At 43.7% G+C, this 20707-nt stretch overlaps 1 protein-coding gene and 1 long non-coding RNA gene across 3 annotated transcripts in view; one reads left to right on the top strand and one right to left on the bottom strand.

Annotated features, from left to right (window-relative positions):
- Positions 1 to 20707, top strand: part of LOC310639325 (neurotensin receptor type 1-like) — a 118201-nt gene that overhangs the window by 26053 nt on the left and 71441 nt on the right. Inside the window, exon 2 of one of the 2 annotated variants that reach the window (XM_083360962.1) lies at positions 4878 to 4973. The exons of the other annotated variant lie outside the window; for it this stretch is intronic. Coding sequence (XP_083217088.1) covers positions 4878 to 4958 — 81 coding nt within the window. The 3' untranslated portion in view covers positions 4959 to 4973. Of the gene's footprint in view, positions 1 to 4877; positions 4974 to 20707 lie in introns of those variants that run through there. 2 annotated transcript variants of the gene reach the window in all.
- LOC310639380 overlaps positions 872 to 20707 on the bottom strand; it is a 472331-nt gene continuing 452495 nt past the window's right edge. Inside the window, exon 2 of the long non-coding RNA XR_014492287.1 lies at positions 872 to 4301. This is a non-coding gene — a long non-coding RNA (uncharacterized lncRNA). The remainder of the gene's footprint in view (positions 4302 to 20707) is intronic.

Below are 20707 nucleotides of genomic sequence, written 5' to 3'. Positions count from 1 at the left end.
CCCTGAGATATTGGTACACTGCTATCATGTCCCCCCTCACCCTTCTCTTCGTTAAACTACACATACCCAATTCCAGCAATCGTTCCCTATATGTTTTAGCCTCCAGCCCCTAATCATCTTTGTTGCTCTTCTCTGTACCCTTTCTAGAGTCTCGACATCTTTTTTACATCGTGGTGACCAAAACTGGATCCAGTATTCCAGGTGTGGCCTTACCAAGGCATTGTAAAGTGGTATTTGTACTTCTCTTGATCTTGATTCTGTCCCTCTGTTAATGCAGCCTAGCACTGTGTTGGCTTTTTTGGCAGCTGCAGCACACTGCTGGCTCATATTTAAGTGATTGTCTACTAAGACTCCGAGATCCCTCTCACAGTTACTACTATTGAGCAAGGTACCACCTATACTATACCTCTGCATTTGATTTTCCCTGCCTAAATGTAGAACCTTACTTTTTTCACCATTGAATTTCATTTTGTTAGATAGTGCCCAGTGTTCGAGTCTGTCCAGATCCTTCTGTATCTTAAGCCTATCTTCTGGAGTATTGGCTATTCCTGCCAGCTTGGTGTCGTCTGCAAATTTGATGAGTTCCCCATCTATCCCCTCATCCAAATCGTTAATGAAGATATTGAAGAGCACTGGGCCCAGAACAGAGCCCTGGGGCCAGAGCCAGAGCCTGTGACTCATGTAAAAAAAATAAATAGATTGGCTTCAATTATATATTTATACATCCCGTCTTGACTTTTTTCAAACCCTACCCCCCACAGGCAGTCCAGAAGTGACTTTCACAATTGGAGTCCACACCTCTGAAAGCTGCCAACATTGAGAAACCTTCATGTCTGTACCAAGCGTCCGAAGTGAATTAATAGGAAAAAGTGGAATTTATTTATTTTATTTCTTCATTTAGTTACTCGTCAAACAAAAATTACAAATCTGAACGAACAAAATGAAAAAAAAGACCCTAGCGTCTCTGTGCCTTTACGCGCGCCTCATTAAGAACCCTTAAAATATGGGATGAGGTCCACAGAAATTAAGTTGGAATTAAAACTGTGAAACTTAGTAGCTGAAACAACTGGTAAGATATTCCAGACTTTTTACAAAACTCAGTTACAAAAAAAACGAATATTTTACAACCGAGTTTAAAGCGGTTTGTTTACATTAAGCTTAAAGCGTAGTTCGCACGGGTTATGTCAGTCAGTCCTAGAAACACGGGATTTTAGAGAATTCCTAAGAGAAGCAGGAAGTGTGCAAGTGAAATTAAAGGCACACCAATCAGCCAGACGGAGAGAAAGCTTATTTTATGCTTAGCAGATGTGGCTTTCTTGTAATGTCCACACTTCAGTTTTCAGCGTGCTTGATGGAGCCACAGAAAACAAACCTGTTCTCTCTTGTCTGTAACAGACCTTCAAATTATTGGCTACCATTAATCTTCTCTGCTTTGGCTCAACAGATCCTGATCTATAAAAACAGGCTTTCCAACATCTCCAGGAGCTGCCATATCCGCTTAGTATTCTAATGTTTGGAGGGGGTTGTAAATTGGTACCAAAAAAAAAATAATCCATTACTGTTACTCTCCACTGTATCTGATGAGTTTTACAATCCATCAGGGGTTTTTTTTTCCCAATAGAATTTTAATCTTAAAAATCCACTGACAATCTGTGGATTGGGAGGGGGGGGCAAATTGTCAGCAAAAAAAAAATCAATTTAAAAATTGCTTTAAAAAAAAAAGGTCTCTGCATCCACAGATTGTGAGTGGATTTTTTAAGGAAAAAATGGCTTTTTAAACAGTTCAACGGCACTGAGGAATTTTCTGTTTCGTTTTAATTTTACCACATACAGTGTGAGCAACGCAGTAGGGAAATTTCCTGAGGGATTTTTTTCTTTAAGAGCATCTCTTCCTCTTCCTCCTCCTCCTCTTCCTCCACATAGTTCTGTTTTTTTTTTGCCTTTCTGGTGGCCTCAGCCATTGTTATTTGATGCTGTTGTAGGGTGTCTTTGATGTCTCTCCAACTTCTGGGTCTGCCTTGTGTTCTTTGGCCTTCACCCCTGGACATCTGGGAAGAGATGATTAAGAGAAAAATATATCTACAAAGTCATGGATAATTCTATCCACCTTTTCCATGTATAAAAGTAAAGGTACATTCCATCTTGTGCTGAACTCAACTCAGGTGTAACCGCACCACAGCATTATTATTTTCTTGCAACGTTATGGAAGTCATTACTATCAATGTTTATCAGGTCATACGTTTGTTTGTCCGGCCTCACAGTACAGTTTGATGTAGTGGTTAACCTGATGGCCTATAAACCAGGAGATGGTGAATTCTAGTCCTGCTTAGGCATGAAGGTCAGCTGGCTGACTTTGGGCCAATCACAGAAGACGATGAGTTGTAGTCCTGCCTTAGGCATGAAAGTGAGCTGGCTGACTTGGGCCAATCACCAGGAGACTGTGAATTCTAGTCCCGCCTTAGGCATGAAACCAGCTGGGTGACTTTGGGCCAATCACCAGGAGACTGTGAGTTCTAGTCTCGCCTTAGGCATAAAAGTCAGCTGACTGACTTTGGGCCAATCACCAGGAGACTGTGAATTCTAGTCCTGTGATTTAAGGCCAATCACTCTCTCTCAGCCCAACCCACCTCACAGGGTTATTGTTGTGGGGGAAACAGGAGGAGGAAGGAGTATTATGGATGTTCACTGCCTTGAGTTACTTAAAAAGTAATACAGCTGGGATAAAAATCTAATAAATAAATAAAGTTTCACCCAGGAATTTTGTCATAGATTCTTATCCGAGTGAACAATGGATTATGTGCCCCTAAGTTGGCGTCACCTCCCAGTGACCACAAAGGCAGATATTCTCCTTGACAGTCTGTCCCCAATGTGGTGTTTCAGGTTTTCCAGTGATGGCCACAAGGATTGCTCAAAGCTGTGTCTTGTCTGTTTTTGTGGCTCACACATAAAAAAAAAAAAAACAGGTGGTGTTTTCGTCACATTGTGCTGATTGCCGTCTTAGAATAGAATAGAGTTGGAAGGGACCTTGGAGGTCTTCTAGTCCAGCCCTCTGCTCAAGCAGGAGAACCTATACCATTTTCCAAAGCACCTGAAGGCCGGACAAGGAATAACGGATGGAAACTGATCAAGGAGAGATTCAACCTAGAAATAAGGAGAAACTTCCTGACAGGGAGGACAATTAACCAGTGGAACGGATTGCCTTCAGAAGTTGTGGGAGCTTCATCACTGGAGGCGTTCAAGAAGAGACTGAATTGCCATCTGTCAGAAATGGTGCAGGGGCTCTTGCTTGGGCAGGGGGTTGGACTAGATGACCTACACGGTCCCTTCCAAATCTGTTATTCTATTCTATTCTATTCTATTCTATTCTATTCTATTCTGTTCTGTTCTGTTCTGTTCTGTTCTGTTCTGTTCTGTTCTGTTCTGTTCTATTCTATTCTATTCCTTTCATTTCAGATAAGTTAGTGTCTAGTCATTTCTTAAAAACCTCAAGTGATGGAGCGCCCACAATTTCTGAAGAGCTTGCTTTCAGAGCCTGGTCTTTTTGACTTTACCCTGAAGACACCCCTGAACACAGAGGAAAGTAGAGAACAAGAAGTCACTCCAGCAAAAATTTCATGGGAGAATAAATTTAATTTGATGTAATTGATCCCTGTATATCACAACTAGTGTTTTGAACCTGAAATTATCTGCCATTTGACAGAAAACTCAAAAGGAGAAGATTAAAGCTCTCTCCCCAGTAAGAGCATCCATTCAAATTATTTGCTTTCTTTGCTTTAATGACAAATTCATGAAAATCACTGGAGGGAAGAAAGAAACGCCTGTTTCAAAAGAGCTCATTGGAACTCAGTTGGAAAGTTAGTCATGCAGCCATCTGTGCCTTGGATATTTTATCTGAGGAGGAGGCCAACGCAAAGCCCATCTAAGGGTTGACATTTACTAGTCCTTGACTTACAGCCACTCATTTAGTGACTGTTTGAAGTTACAGTGGCACTGAGAAGTGTGACTTATGTCTGTTTTTCACACTTACAGCCATGGTCACATGATCAAACTCGAGCACTTGGCACCTGGCATGTACCTCTGACAGTTGCACTGTCGGGAGGGGCTACATGATCATCACTTGTAACAACCTCAACAATTTCCAACAAGCAAAGTCAGTTCAGGGGGCAGATGCCAGGTTTAGTTTTTAATTAGATTTTATTGGGTTAATTGTTATGTATTTGTTACATTTATGATTTAATTCTTTTTTTAAATTTTGTATTTTATGTTTTTTAACTTTTTATTGTTGTGAGCCGCCCTGAGTCCTTAGGGAGAGGGGCGGCATATAAATTTAATAAATTCTAATTCTAATTCTACTTAATGACTGCATGATTCATTTAACAACTGCAGTGACTCATTTAACAATTGTGGCAAAAAGGTCGGAAAATGGGGCACAACACACTTTTTTTTTAATCCCATTTATATCCCGCCCTTCTCCGAAGACTCAGGGCGGCTTACAATCTAAAGCACAAATCAATGTGCTTAGCAATAGCCTTCATTCTATGTATATGCCTGCTTATTAGGGCTTTCGCCCCCCCCCAAGCAGCATTATTACAAAGTCAGCCCCCAACAATCTGGGTCCTCATTTTACCTACCTCGGAAGGATGGAAGGCTGAGTCAACCTTGAGCCTGGTGGGACTCGAACCTGCACTAATTGCAGGCAGCTGGTGTTACTTAAGGAGGCATTAGCCCACTGCTCCACCAAGGCTTGCTCAGCAATGGAAACTTTGGGCTCATTTCTGTTTTTACATTGAAACTACCTGTGTTTGGGCTTAGTATAGAGCTGTAGTTGGCTAATTTCCTTACTTGTATCCCGATAAAAGAGAATATTTGTAACACAGGATTGGAATGAGGAGTCCACAGTGTTGTCGGAGTTTGGTGGTGTTCTTGCCGATGGATTTACGGAACCATCTTCCGGTTGAGCTCCGGATGGCACCCGACCTTCGCTCCTTCCGGCGCGATCTAAAGACCTACCTGGCCTGATGGGTGATGGGTTTGGGTTTTATTGCTTTTTATGTATTTTAACTTATTGTTATAGTTTTGGGGCATCTTGTTTAATCTCTTTTAATTTTTGTATTCTTGTCTTTTAACATGTATTGCCCTGTTCACCACCCTGAGTCCTTCGGGAGAAGGGCGGTATACAAATAAAATAATAATAATAATAATAATAATAATAATAATAATAATAATAATAATAATAATAATAATAATAATAATTATTATTATTATTATTATTATTATTATTATTATTATTATTATTATTATTATTATTATTATTATTAATTATTTCAATACCCAACTTGGTCACATCATGTGTGATAGCACTGAAGAAGATACCTAGTTGTACAATGAAATGTCTACAAGAAAACAACCTCAGGAGGAGCTTCAGCCAACACCACATACGTGGACACTTCAAAGCCAAGAATACACCAAGGCAGAAGCTTGTCCCCCCCCGCCCCCAAAGGACAAAACATATAGACACAAACTGAGCAACGTGGTACATGAAGTGCAATGCAGTGAGCCATGTGTGCAGATCTGAACATTGGGGAAACAAAATAACCACTTCATAAACTCATGGCACAACACGGGAGAACCAGGGCTTTTTTTGCCATAGAATGCTCAGAACGGAGTTCCGGCACCTTTTTTGGATGGAACCTTGTAGGGTAGGCAAGGCGGGTTGTATGACATGTGTGAGTTCCGGCACCTTTTTCTTTTACAAAAAAAGCACTGGGGAGAACAAACCCATTGGGATTCAGCAGTCCATCTGCATTTGAAAGACAAAGGCCTCTCTTTTGAAGACAGAAAAGTCCACATTTTGGACAGAGAGGACCGCTGGTTTGAAAGAGGGGTCAAAGATGTCAAAATAAATCCTGGACCAGTCAGCATCTTCCTCAAAAGTAGCAGATTGTGAGACCACAATAACATGATTGTGAGACCACAATAACATGACCTAGGCCATCTAGGTCAAAACGGAACAGCCCTCCCTCAACAGAGGGGGAGGGATACGACAATCTCCGGTCTACAACACAGTCCTTTCAGCGGTTCCAAGAAGGCTCCACACCCATTTGCACCACTCAGGTGACCCTGAGAACACAGATAAACCTCCAAGTGGCCTCAACGACTCTTTAAAAGAATGCAAATGACCAGCTCTCTGCAAGGAGTATCAATCCTTCTATTCCCCATCATTCAGTCAGAGCTGAAGAAGCTTCTTGGATGAGAAGCGAAACATCTTCAAAGAAAAAACAAGAAAGTCCAGTTGCCTCATGCAAAAGCATGTTTGGGACAACAAGCTCAGAGAACGGCAAAGACCCCTTACTTATATCCCTTCCTCCTGAAGCCAAAAGCTTCCAACCATTTTAAAGGCCATACTGTGGAGGAAAGGTGCTACTAAAATGGTTCCCCTCTACTATGCTGCACTCATTTCTGGCTGAAAGGATTACCGGTGACATCACCGTTGCTCCTTCCAGGTCCCCAGCAGGAGCTGGAGCAAAGGATGGGAACTCATCCCACCCCATGGCAGTTCTCGGGTCTCAAAACGTGGGCTGGCAAACCTCCTGCCCAACTTTCCAAGCATTCAAGCCACCGTGCTCCTATGCTCTAATATAAATTAAATATATATAAATCTAATATAATTTATACAATCTAATCTAAAGAAGTTGTAAGTGCTTCGTCATGGAGGTTTTTAAGAGATTGAGCAGCTATTTCTCTGAAATGGTATAGGGTCTCCTGGTAGAGCAGAGGCTTCGGCTAGAAGACCTACAAGGTGCCTTCCAACTCTGTCATTCTGTTATAATACAAATCACAAGTAGTATATAATAATAATAATAATAATAATAATAATAATAATAATAATAATAATAATAAGAAGAAGAAGAAGAAGAAGAAGAAGAAGAAGAAGAAGAAGAAGAAGAAGAAGAAGAAGAAGAAGAAGAAGAAGAAGAAGAAGTTGGAAGGGACCTTGGAGGTCATCTAGACCAACACCCTGCTCAGGCAGGAAACCCTATACCATTTCAGACAAATGCTGTCCGGTCTCTTCTTAAAAACTTCCACTGTTGGAGCATTCACAACTTCTGGAGGCAGGTTGTTTCACTGGTTAATTGTTCCATCTGTCAGGAAAGTTCTCCTTAGTTCTAGGTTGCTTCTCTGCTTGATTAGTTTCCATCCATTGCTTCTTGTCCTGCCTTCAGGTGCTTTGGAGAATAGCTTGACTCCCTCTTCTTTGTGGCAGCCCCTGGGATATTGGTACACTGCTATCATGTCACCCCTCGTCCTTCTCTTCATTAAACTAGACATACCCAATTCCAGCAGCCATTCCTTCTATGTTTAGCTTCCAGTCCCCTGATCATCTTTCTTGCTCTTCTCTGCACTCTTCTAGAGTCTCAACGTCTTTTTCACATCATGGTGACCAAAACTGGATGCAGTATTCCAAGTATGGCCTTACCAAGGCGTTGTAAAGTGGTATTAACACTTCACGTGATCTTGATTCTATCCCTCTGTTAATGCAGCCTAACACTGCGTTGGCTTTTTTGGCAGCTGCAGCACGCGGCTGTCTCAACATTTAAGTGTTTGTCCACTAGGACTCCGAGATCCCTCTCACAGTTAGTACTATTGAGCAAGGTGCCACCTATACTATACCTCTGCATTTGGTTTTTCTTGCCTAAATGTAGAACCTTACTTATTTCTTAGACTTCTGTTGGTGGGAATTCAAGAACTTCTTCAGAAGGTTGGCTTCCCTTTGTCAAATCATCAGTTTCATACACACCGCTGGTTTAACTTAAGCCAAGGGTTAGTTTCGCAGATATTCTTGTCCTTCCTGATCTGCGGATGGGAAAGCTGTGTACGTTATTAGCTGCTTCACAGACTTTCTCTGGTAATGCAACATTTCCTGGTGTGTAGTGCACGGAGTGATTCTTGCACATATGTGCTCGCGTTCAAGCAAGCGTCCTTCCTTTACATGGATCCTCCTCCTGACCCGTCAGCCAGGAGAACCGCAACCCATGAGGATTAAACAGCAGAGTTGTGTTAAGATTCCAACCCACCCCCTTCCCTTCACTGTCTACAAGACAAGTAGCCTGCTGTGCGTCTGGCTTATCTTGACAAAAATTACACATTTCTCAAAAGTGCAGCTGCCAGAATGACATGAAGCCTTATCTCATCTGGCAATGCTTTCATTTAGAACAATTTCTCTCTGTGGCTGAAAAGCCAACCCTTTGAACGAGACATTTATCAATTTTATGGCTGGGCCAACATGGGTCTTGATAGTAATGCAGTTGGAGGCTTGGCTTGTTGACATGTTTTTCTTTAAGGAAGAACCCCAAAATTGAAATGGATAAGCGTAAAAGGATGGCTTAGACTGCCCACCCTGTAGTCACACTATCCTGTCATGAACTGCTAGGATTTATTCCAACAAGACTTAATAGCAGCAGCTCACGTTGGATGGCTCCCAAAAGAAATTCAACAGATTCATGAAGAACAAGTTGGTTAAAACCTATCTTCTTGAGGAACTGAAGTTCCTCTAGGATGGAGGAGAGCCCTAGTAGTGCAGTGGTTAAAGGGCAGTACAGGAAGTCCTTGACTTATGACCACAATTGAACCCAAAATTTCTGTCGTCAAGGGAGAGACATTTGTTAAGTTGCCCCATTTGACAGCCTTTCTTGCATCGATTGTGAGGTGAATCACTGCAGTGGATAATAAGTAAGTAATCCATTGTTAAGTGAATCTGGCTTCCCCATTGATTTTTGCTTGCCAGGAGTTCCCAAAAGAAGCTCACGTGATCTTGGTGCCAACTCTCAAAACGAAATTAGCTGAGGCCATTTTCTCTTCGTTTTCGGTTGCCACAGATTTGGGAGGGGCCAATGAGTGTTTTCCCTTAGACATAACAATAAGTTGTTCTGTGGCAACCAAGGTCATTGCTAATTGCATTTTGGTGAGCTGTAGTCTCCATTAGAAAGCCCACGCAAGTAGTTAATTGGGGAATGTGATTTATGACTCACTGTTGGGGTGGGAAGTTTAAATTTGCAAATTTGTAACCTTTGTGTGTGGGGAGGTGTTTCAGCTTTGGGTTCACCTTTGAACATGCCGTTATTATGTAGCCAAATAAAAAATGTTCTTTAAAGAAATTCTTTTTTGCTTTGGCATTCTTTTTTTTTTTTTTGGTCTCATCTTTTCGAACCATGACACTTGGGACACAGCAACGGTCATATATATGAACCAGTTACCAAGCGTCTGAATTTTAATTACATGATCATGGGGATGCTGCAAAGGCCGAAACAGTGAAAAAGGGTCATAAGTCACTTTTTCAGTGCCATCGTAACTTTGAACGAACTGTTGTAAGTCAAGGACTACCTGTATTGCAGGCAAGCTCTGACCACAGCCTGGAGTTCGATCCTAACAGGGCCCAAGGTTGACTCAGCCTTCCATCCTTCCGAGGTCTGTAAAATGAGGACCCAGATAGTTGGGGGCGATATGCAAATAATGCCTCACATTGTAAACCATCTGGAGAGTGCTACAAAAGCTATGGAGTGGTGTATACACCTAAAATGCTACTGCTATTCCTATTGAGATGGCATAGCTCAAAATACCTGTTAAAATATCAAAATATCTGTTGCAAGGAGACCACAGCAGGAAGAAGGCTGTCTCTGTCACCTCCTTGCAAGCATTATGGGGACACTTGGATGGCCACTGGGAAAAAAAACACCAAACTGGTGGACTAAGATGGGCCTTCCTTGGTCCTTACAATTTTTATGCCATGAGTAATTGTGAAAGGTGAGACAATCATTGTGCAAATCAGACTGTGGACATGGGGGAAGCCAGGATGGTTTCCAGAAATGGAAATGTATTAGAGAGTTATAATGAATGGTTTGGGGATAAATTAGATCTAGATGTATTTCCTCTTTAACTTCTTATCTCGTATTTAATTTCCTGGGGATGATATTTTTATTCCCTGCTTGCATTTGCTAAAGTTTTTTTTTAAATCTGAAAAGCACTAGAGTAATAAATAAATATGGATACATGTAAGAAAATTGTTCAGTCCAGCTCTTTGAATAGGAAAGTTCTTCCTTTCCTTTCCTTTCCTTTCCTTTCCTTTCCTTTCCTTTCCTTTCCTTTCCTTTCCTTTCCTTTCCTTTCCTTTCCTTTCCTTTCCTTTCCTTTCCTTTTTTCTTTCTTCTTTTCTTCCTTCCTTCCTTTCTCCTGATCTCTCTCCCCTGCTCTCTTTTCTTTCTTTCTTTCTTTCTTTCTTTCTTTCTTTCTTTCTTTCTTTCTTTCTTTCTTTCTTTCTTTCTTTCTTTCTTTCTTTCTCTCTCTCTCTCTCTCCCCTTCTCTCCTTCCTTCCTTCCTTCCTTCCTTCCTTCCTTCCTTCCTTCCTTCCTTCCTTACCTCCCCCTTCTTCCCTTTCTTTCTTTGCATAAACTCTAACTATTACAAATCTCAGGAAGCCTAGCAGTGGTTCTATGGAGTCACTTCCTAACAGTGAGGACAATTAACCAGTGGAACACCTTGCCACCAGAAATCATGGGCGCTTCCTCACTGGAGGTTTTTAAGAAGAGACTGGACAGTCACTTGTCTGAGATGGTATAGGTTCTGCTGCTTGAACAGGGGGCTGGACTAGAAGACCTCCAAGGTCCCTTTCCACTCTATTCTGCTCTATTCAGAATTAAGGTGGGACTAGAACTCACAGTCTCCTGTTGACTGGCCCAAAGTCAGCCAGCCGGCTTTCATGCCTAAAGCAGGACTAGAACTCACAGTCTCCTGGTGCTTAGTCCAAAGTGACCTAGCTAGCTTTCATGCCTAAGGCAGGACTAGAACTCATAGTCTCCTGGCGATTCACCCAAAGTTGCCCAGCTGACTTTCATAGCTAAGGCATGACTGGAACTCACAGTCTCCTGGTGATTCGCCCAAAGTCACCAAGAGAACTTTCACGCCTACAGCAGAACTAGAACTCACATTCTCCTGGTTTTGAGGCCAGCCCCTAAACCACTACACCAAACTGGCAATGTCTCAACATTCACAAACACAGAAGCACCCCCTGTTTTGCACTATCAGTGCAGTGCTGACTTAACACTTTTCCCCTCGGCAAGATAGGAATTGTGTTATTGTGCTGTTAACAGCGGTGGACCCTGAACTTCAACGTCACTCCTTTGCTTGCCCACTTAGTTGCAGAGAAAAAACACTCCGCTGCCTTATGTACTTTCCCATTTTGGAGTTATAAATGCAGAACTCATTTGAATGTTAAACAAGCTGTCATGGAAAAGAATCCCACTCAGTTGAAGGTGACATGGAAAGCATTAAGTACTTTGCAATTCAGCCAGAGTGACTGTATTCCTTTTTATGGGCATAAGGTGACTGTCTCTTGTGAAATGCGATGAGTTCTCTCATCTGCCCACATCAACTAAAAACTTTGTAGTGCTCTTATATTTATTTAGTGTTTGGGAAATGGAGCTTAGTACAAACTCCAAAATTATGTTATTAAATGGTCGGAGAAGATGCAGATTTTGCTTGATGCTTCTGTCTCTTTAACTTTTTTAAATAAAGAGCCTTGGTGGAGCAGTGGGCTAATGCCTCCTTAAGTAACACCAGCTGCCTGCAATTAGTGCAGGTTCGAGTCCCACCAGGCTCAAGGTTGACTCAGCCTACCATCCTTCCGAGGTAGGTAAAATGAGGACCCAGATTGTTGGGGGCAATAAGCTGACTTTGTAATAATGCCGCTTGGGGGGGGGGGTGTGAAAGCCCTAACAAGCAGGCATATACATAGAATGAAGGCTACTGCTAAGCTTGTAAGCCGCCCTGAGTCTTCAGAGAAGGGCGGGATATAAATGTAATAAAAATTAAAAATTAAATTAAATTAAATATAGCCAAATCTTTGCATCATTTTCGTAGCGTGACATAATGTCCTTTTGCATTTTGTTTTGTTAACATTCTTCAATTTCAGGAGGACAAAAAAAGTGCTTTGGGTCATTTGGATATCCGTTGGAAGGAAAATGAAATTTGGGTCAAAAGGATCACAAGCAGGCTTTTTGGGAGTTCTTGCACTTAATTAATGCAAATTTCCAGTTTTTCATAAGACAGTTGTGTTCTCAGGCTGTAGCTTCCAGTGGTTCTAAAATTTAATGTGCCAATTTCCAATTTTTCATAATGCAGTTTTGTTTTCAGGCTGTAGTCTCCAGTGTTCCCAAAATTTAATTAAAAAGTTAACATCCAAAATTAAGTAGGGTCAAAATAAGATGAAGAAACATCTTTTAGAAAGCTGCTGAATGATAAACTAGATAGCAATTCATGACTTAAGCATCCCCAACTACTTTGCATAAAATTATAGAGTTGGAAGGCGATCCAACATACATCTAATTCACATCCGTGCTCAAGACAATATAGGTAGTCCTCGATTTATGACAGATTGCTTAGTGACTGTTCAAAGTTACAATGGCACTGAAAAAAGTAACTTATTTTTCACATTTACGGCCTTTCCAGCATCCCCATGGTCACACGATCAAAATTCAGATGCTTGGCAATTGACTCATATTTATGATGGTTGCAGTGTCCCGGGGTCATATGATCACCTTTTGCAACCTTCTGACATACAAAGTCAATGGGAAGACAGAATTCACTTAAAACAACCAGATTACTAATCTAATAACTGCAGTGATTCGCTTAACAGCTGTGGCAAAAAAGGTTGCAAAATGGAGCATTAACAAATGTCTCACATAGCAACATAAATTTTGTAGTCGTAAGTCGAGGATTGCCTGCATCTGCTAAAGCATTTTGGACAGATGCCTTTTCAGTCTCTGAAGATCTCCAGTGAAGTCCAGTCTATACATCATTTCAGGATGCAGCGTATGTGACTAGTAGACAAATATTACCATCTTCCTAACATCTAACCTGAATGCCTTAACATTCTTCTCAACATTCTTCTTATCTAACATCTAACGCAGGAGTCTTCAAACTTGTCCCTTTTATGATTTGTGGACATCAACTCCCAGCCATAGGAAGAAAAAATAAGAATAAGTTAAACAAAAAGAAAAGAAATATCTCAATTACTCTCCCCTTCATTACACATGTAAACAAGTTGAAACTCAAATACTTTGGCCACCTAATGAGAAGGAAGGACTCACTGGAGAAGAGCCTCATGCTGGGAAATGTTGAGGGCAAGAGAAGAAGGGGACGACAGAGAATGAGGTGGCTGGATGGAATCACTGAAGCAGTAGGCGTCAGCTTAAATGGACTCCAGAAGATGATAGAGAACAGGAAGGCATTGAATGCTCCAACACTGGAGGTTTTTAAGAAGAGACTGGACAAGTATTTGTCTGAAATGGTATAGCGTTTTCTGCCTGAGCTGGTGACTATTTTCTGCCTGAATACTACTACTAATACTACTACTATATTATTTATAGTATAGTATTTATAATAAGGGACACGGTGGCTCAGTGGGTTAGGACGCTGAGCTTGTCAATCAGAAGGTCAGCAGTTTGGCGGGTCGAATCCCAAGTGCCGCATAACAGAGTGAGCGCCTGTTACTCATCCCAGCTTCTGCCAACCTAGCAGTTCGAAAGCACGTAAAAATGCAAGTAGAAAAATAGGGACCAATGCGGTGGGAAGGTAATAGCGTTCCGTTCACCTTTGGTGTCTAATCATGCGGGCCACATGACCACGGAGACGTCCTCGGACAAGCGCTGGCTCTTTGGCTTTGAAACGGAGATGAGCACCAGCCCCTAGAGTCGGAAACTACTAGCACGCATGTGCGGGGGAACCTTTACCTTTTTATTTATAATATTATAATAATATTTAGTTCTTTCTAATGTCCAATCTTCAAAGTCCCATCCTATCAGAATATCTTCTGGCAACCTATCAAATAAAGTGTTGTCCTCTATCATGTTGGACATAGATCCACCTTAAAAAGTGGAAGCAAACTGATTTATATTTGTCTGGAATAATATAGGGTCTCCTCTTTAAGCAGGAGGTTGGACTAGAAGACCTCCAAGGTCTCTTTCCAACTCTGTTATTCTGTATTTTGACCAGATTATTTTTTTAAAAATGAAATCTTCTATGCGGATGGTAGCCTTTTATACTGTAGGTAGTTCTCATGACCTCAACTGAGCCCAAATTTTCTGTTGCTGTGCGAGACGTTTGTTAATGGCCCATTTTACAACCTTCCCGGCCATTGTTGTTAAGTGAATCACTGCAGTTCTTAAGTTAGTCAGACACCTCTAAAAACGACTCTGGCTTCTCCGTGGACTTTGCTTGTCGGAAGCAAAAGTGATCACATGATCCTGGGACACTGCAACCGTCAGAAATACGAGTCAGTTAGCAAGCATCTGAATTTTGTTCGCATGACTATGGAGATGCCGCAACGGTCGTAAGTGTGAAAAAAGGTCATAAGTCACGCAAAAGTGCTTTTTAAAAAAAAAACAGGCAGCTGGACTTTGTTTTTCTCTCGAAGATCTTTCGCTTCTCATCCAAGAAACCTTTTCAGTTCTGAAGAAACTTTTGTTTCTCACCAGCTCTGAAACTTCTTGGATGAGAAGCCAAACATCTTTGAGGGGGAAAAGCAAAGTCCCGTTGCCTTTTGAAAGAAACACTTTTGGGACAAACATGACCTGGATGACTGAGAATCTCCACAGTCGTAAGTTCCTTTTTTCAGGGCCGCTATAACTTTGGACGGTCACTAAACAAACTGTTGTAAGTCAAGGACCTGTATTTCAAAAGGGTTGTGTGTGGGACGGGGGGGAAGAGGAGGGATGTTTGTTGCGTTTTGTCCCAGAGGTCCTTTTTTCAGGAGGCAACTGGACTTTCTTATAGAAGACGTTTCGCTTCTCATCCGAGAAGCTTCTTCAGCTCTGACTGGATGATGGGGAATGGAAGAGCTGAAGAAGATTCTTGGAGGAGAAGCGAAACATCTTCAAAGAAAAACAAGGAAGTCCAGTTGCCTTCTGAGAAATCACCTTTGGGACAACCATGACCTGGATGATTGAGAATCTCCATAGACGTTTTTTGTTTTGTTTTGGAATCTGAACAAAAGAGACTGGGATCTATAGCTTCAGGCTTTTTTTCAACATACATCTCTTCACAAAATGATAGCCTAAGCAGGAAGACACCAGTGTAGCCTGTCTTCTAACAGGCTGGCACAGGGGTCTTCAAACGTGGTGTTGTGATTCATGGTCAGTCTGTGGGTTTGGCAGTTGGGTCGGACGACTCAGAGGAGGAGGAGGGGGTTGTTGAAGAGCTTGCTGAGGGGATTGGACAGCTTGATGAGAGCCCCCAGCCAGGCCCCTCTCATCTGGTCACGACGCAGACCCAGCTGTGTGAGCCTGACAGCGTGGATGAAGATGACCCACAGCTGGCCCTGTTCAAGGACGCCCGACGCAGGAGGCAGTCAATCAGGAGTAAACAGAGGAAGGCAATGGGGCACCTTGGAAGGAGGCAGAGAGAGGCCACGCCCTGAACTGTATTTAAAGGGAATGTGTGGGAGGGCTGGTTTGCTGAAGGCAACCGCTTGGATAGTTCCTGTTTCTTAGCTCCTGTTTCATGGTTGGTGTCTTGTCTTGCTCTGTTTTATGTGAATAAATTTGGCAGGCTTTATTCAAACCTCTTGCCGTTTGTAAAGGGGTTGTCCCTGCTTTTGCTGCAGGGCCGGTAGCAGGCTGGTACAGAACACGTGGCCCTTTTAGGACTTGTGGACTTCAACTCCCAGAATTCCTCAGCCAGGCGTGCCTGGCTGAGGAATTCTGGGAGCTGAAGTCCACAAGTCCTAAAAGGGCCACGTTTGAAGACCCCTGTGCTAGCAGAACGCTAAGCTAAAGGCTAAGAGAAATTTGCATGGAGACAATCGGCAACCGGGTCAAGAGCTTTCCTGAAGCCTCTCTCCTTTTGTAAAACAAACATCCATTCTGGACCACTGTTTCTCTGCAGAAGGTCACAACTGAGCCAAGTCTTGACAAAGCTGAGCCTCAGACACAAACTTTGCTCGTCTCCCAGCATTGTTGCTAATGTTTGAAAAACTCCTGCAGTGTCGCTATTCTCCGGCAAGTCAACCGTGCCATGAATAAATCGCTTAGTAATGAAAGGATAGAAACTGGGTTACTGGCGAAGCCACAGAGATCATTTAGGATAGGAAAAAATGAGGTGGAAGAGTTTGGTCCCCTCTTTCTTGCTTCCCTTCTTGTTTCCTCTCCTTCTCTTCAGATTTTCTCACCTTTCCCTTTTGCTGCTCTGCAAAAGAGAACTCTGAACTAGGCTTTCTGGCGGCGTTCCCTTCTTGTTCTCTGTGTGGTTCCCATCATATTGGGGGCTCCGCAGTTTTGCATTTCACCCGAAACTTCACCCAGACTGCAGCATCGCACTTGTCTGCCTCTCAAGCATTGTTTTGGGTCTGATGCAAAATGAGGCAACATTGAAATCTCGGCTTAGGTGTCGCAAAGTCTGGTGTCTACGCACCTCCTTTCTCATCCAGGCTTGGGACCAACGATGGCAGAATTATTTTCTGGCAGTATTAAATAGATTATTTTTCCTGGAAGGGTTTACTTCTTTCCTTCGTTACAGGTAGTCCTCGACTTACGACTACAACTGAGCTCAAAATGTCCGTTGTGAAGTGAGACCATTGTTACATGAGTTTTGCCTCATTGTCCGACCTTTCTTGCCACGGTTGTTAAGTGAATCACTGCAAATGATAAGTTAGTAACCTGGTTGTTGAGTGAAGCTGGCTTCCCCATTGACTCTGCTCGTTGTTGCTGTTGTTAGCTGCGAAGTCATGTCCGACCCATCGCGACCCTATGGACAATGTCCTCCAGGCCTTCCTGTCCTCTACCATCTTCTGGAGTCCATCTAAGCTCACGCCTACTGCTTCAGTGACTCCATCTAGCCACCTCATTTCTTCTCTTGCCCTCAATCTTTCCCAGCATTAGGCTCTTCTCCAGTGAGTCCTTCCTTCTCATCAGGTGGCCAAAGTATTTGAGTCTTAGCTTCAGGATCTGGCCTTCTAAAGAGCAGTCAGGGTTGATCTCCTCTAGGACTGACCGGTTTGATCGCCTTGCAGTCCAAGGGACTTGCAGGAGTCTTCTCCAGCACCATAGTTTCACTGCCATACATTGCACCTGGGAAGACCATAGCCTTGACTATACGCACTTTTGTTGACAGGGTGATGTCTCTGCTTTTTAGTGTGCTGTCTAGATTTGTCATGGCTTTCCTCTCGAGGAGCAAGCGTCTTTTAATTTCTTGGCTACAGTCCCCATCTGCAGTGATCTTGGAGCCCAGGAAAATAAAATCTGTCGCTACCTCCATTTCTTCCCCATCTATTTGCCAGGAATTGAGAGGGCCAGATGCCATCATCTTGGTTTTCTTAATGTTAAGTTTCAACCCAAGTTTTGCACTCTCCTTCTTCACCCGCAACAAGAGGCTCTTCAGTTCTTCTTCACTTTCTGCCATTAGAGTGGTATCATCTGCATATCTTAGGTTGTTGATATTTCTTCCGTCAATCTTAATTCCAACTTTTGATTCATCTAGCCCTGCCTTTCTCATGATGTGCTCTGCATATAAGTTAAATAGGCAGGGCGACAGTATACAGCCTTGCCGGACTCCTTTCCCAATTTTGAACCAATCAGTGGTTCCATGTCCAGTTCTCACTGTTGCTTCTTGGCCCACATATAGGTTTCTCAAGAGACAAATAAGATGGTCTGGTACTCCCATCTCTTTAAGAACTTGCCACAGTTTGTTATGATCCACACAATCAAAGGCTCGTTAGAAGGTTGCAAAAGGTGATCGCTTGACCTTGGGACACAGCAACGGTCATTAATATGAATCGGTTGCCAAGCATCTGAATTTTGATCCCCTGACCATTGGGATGCTGCAAAGCTCATAACTGTGAAAAACATTCATGAGTCACTTTTTTCAGTGCTGTTGTAGCTTTGAATGGTCACTAAATAAATCGTGGTAAGTCAAGGACTGCCTGTACTTATTTGTTTTCCTTTCAAGAGCCAATGTAATCTCCAGCTAGACTGGAGGGCGGTGTTAAGAGGAGTTCCAGTTTAGAGACTTTTGTTGTTAGCTGCGAAGTCGTGTCCGACTCATCGCGACCCTATGGACAATGTTCCTCCAGGCCTTCCTGTCCTCTACCATCTTCTGGAGTCCATTTAAGCTCACTTAGAGACTTTGCATGACAATAATTGGCACAGACCAAACCTCCCCCAGAATCCCTGAAGCCTTAGCTTGCCATTCCCAAGAGAAGGCAGCCAGACTGTCAAGATTCCTGTAACATAGGTGCCTAGCAATAAAGCTCTTGTTGAGACCTTTCATGAATGGTTCTGGCTACTTTCACATGAGATAAAGATAAAGGTGGATAAAGATGTTGGATTAGGTGACCCAGCTCAGCTCCATAGCAACCCCTAAAGTTTCACTGGATCTTCTGGGGCTGCTCATCAGTTGAGTTTACTTGATCCAGTAACCCATCTACAACTTTAATATGGAATTCAGTCATTTCTCCATACATGGATGTGACACTGAGCTGTAATCTAGCTAGACTGGATTTGCACAGTGATTCAGCTGGCTTTTGTGCTTAAGGGAGAACTAGAACTCACCTCTCTTGCTGATTCGCCCAAAGTGACTCAGCCGGCTTGCATGGCTAAGGCAGGACTAGAACTCATGGTCTCCCAATATTTAGACTGGTGTGTTAACCACTAACCAAGCTGGCTCTCTCAACGTTTGTTGGTATCGTAGTTCCACATTTATAAAATAGAGATCCATCTTACGTCTTTCAGATTAACTGATGGTGTTCCCAGAACACATTTAATCTGGTTCTTATATGAAGCTGGTGTATGGATTTGGCAATATATTGTACACTATATTATGGGGTCTTTGGTGTTCTCTGAGCTTGCAGATGTTTCATTACCCAACTAGATAACATCATTACTCTACAATAGACTACAAATGCTCTGGGTTCAAACAATATATCAACATACAGAGACACACAATCAAACCCTAAATGAATTAACCATAAGTTCAGCATGTGCTACAAATGTCACTGCTACTGTATTTTCCGGCGTATAAGACGACTTTTGAACCCCTTCTCAAAAGTTGGGGGGGTCGTCTTATACGCCCAGTTGCCTTATACGCCGGAAAATCAGTGGGTGGCGTCTGGCGGGAGCTGGCAGGGCAGTCCTGCACATGCGCGCACTCCCCGGCTGCTCCTTAGCAGCTGGGGAGTGCGCGCGTGTGCAGGACTGCCCTGCCGACTCCCATCCAATGCTCTTCGCTCTTGAGGCAGCTGCTGCCTCAAGAGTGAAGAGCCGGCTTGCTCTTCCCTCTTGAGGCAGCAGCTGCCTCAAGAGCGAAGAGAGTGGAGCCGGCAGGGAAGTCCTGCATGCGCGTGCGTTTCAAGGACTTCCCTGCTGGCTCGCTCTTCCCTCGCGTCGGACGGGAGCCAGCAGGGAAGTCCTGCACACGCGTGCGCACGCAGGACTTCCCTGCCGGCTCGCTCTTCCCTCTTGAGGCAGCAGCTGCCTCAAGAGCGAAGAGTGTGGAGACAGCAGGGAAGTCCTGCGTGCGCGTGCGTTTGCAGGACTTCCCTGCCAGCTCGCTCTTCCCTAAGAGCGTCGGATGGGAGCCGGCAGGGAAGTCCTGCTCCCGTCCGACGCTGCGCTTCTGCCGGGCAGTGCTGGCCGAGACAAGCCAGCAGGCAGCCACCGTGAGCGCGGCGCTGAGGGGCAGCAGCCCCACGCGCAGCAGCAGCCGCCGGCTCAGCAACAGGTCCGAGCACAGGAGCTGCACCGCCAGGCTGCCCAGGAAAAGCAGCCACACCGAGAGGCTGCACGCCCATTCCAGCTCCATGAGGGGCAGGGCGGGAAGCCGGTCGGGAAGAGGGACCGGGAGCCCGGGCCGAGCGCACCTCGGCCGACGGTGAGAGGGAAGCGGCACATGAAAAAGAGGCTGCGGGCGGAGCTGCCCCACCCTGCGCCGAATGGGAGAAGTTCAAGGCCTGGGGGGGAAAGCAGGAGGGGCGCCGGCCATGGCGGGTGGCAGCTGCCCTCCGGCGCTGCCTGCCGCCCAGGAAACGCTGCGTCTTGGGGGCCAGCAGAAGCGCGGAAGCAGTGGGAGGGCCAGTGGGGCCAGTCGGGCCTTCGCCTCCTCTGCGACGGACAGGGAGGGCAGGGCATGTAAGTATTTTCCGGCATATAAGACAAAAAACCTTGAAAAACTTCTTAAAAGTAGGGGGTCGTCTTATACGCCGGCTCGTCTTATACGCCGGAAAATACGGTAATTCCTTACTAACCTAGTTAAAATGTAGTGAGAACACACCTGGTGCATATAGTCAAGTTCTCTGCAATCTTTAAGTCCTTTTTCCTAGCCTCCTAGCAAATCACATTTTCTCCTTGTGCTGCAATACGTTGCTCAGTTTTCTGCTTTAAAAATTTATCTTAAACTTGTATCAATTTATCCTGCATCTTATTAAGGTTCGTTTTCTTCAGCAGTTTGCTTTGCTGGATGTTTGGTGAAGGATGTTATCTCTCCCACTGTATTATATTTTGCTATGTACGCTATGAGAAAGAAATTATTAGATGACTGCTCTTAGCGCGAGACAAAAATAAGGAAAGCAAAACAACTTCTTGTGAGCTAATGGACGACTGGCTTTCAGCTATTCCAAATATGAAATGACAGGGCTCTAAGCACATTGGTTTGTGCTTAAATTGTA

This window comes from Vipera ursinii (assembly GCF_947247035.1).
Source record: "Vipera ursinii genome assembly, chromosome: 3".
Lineage (NCBI taxonomy): Eukaryota > Metazoa > Chordata > Lepidosauria > Squamata > Viperidae > Vipera > Vipera ursinii.
This window is presented reverse-complemented; position numbering and strand designations above follow the sequence as displayed.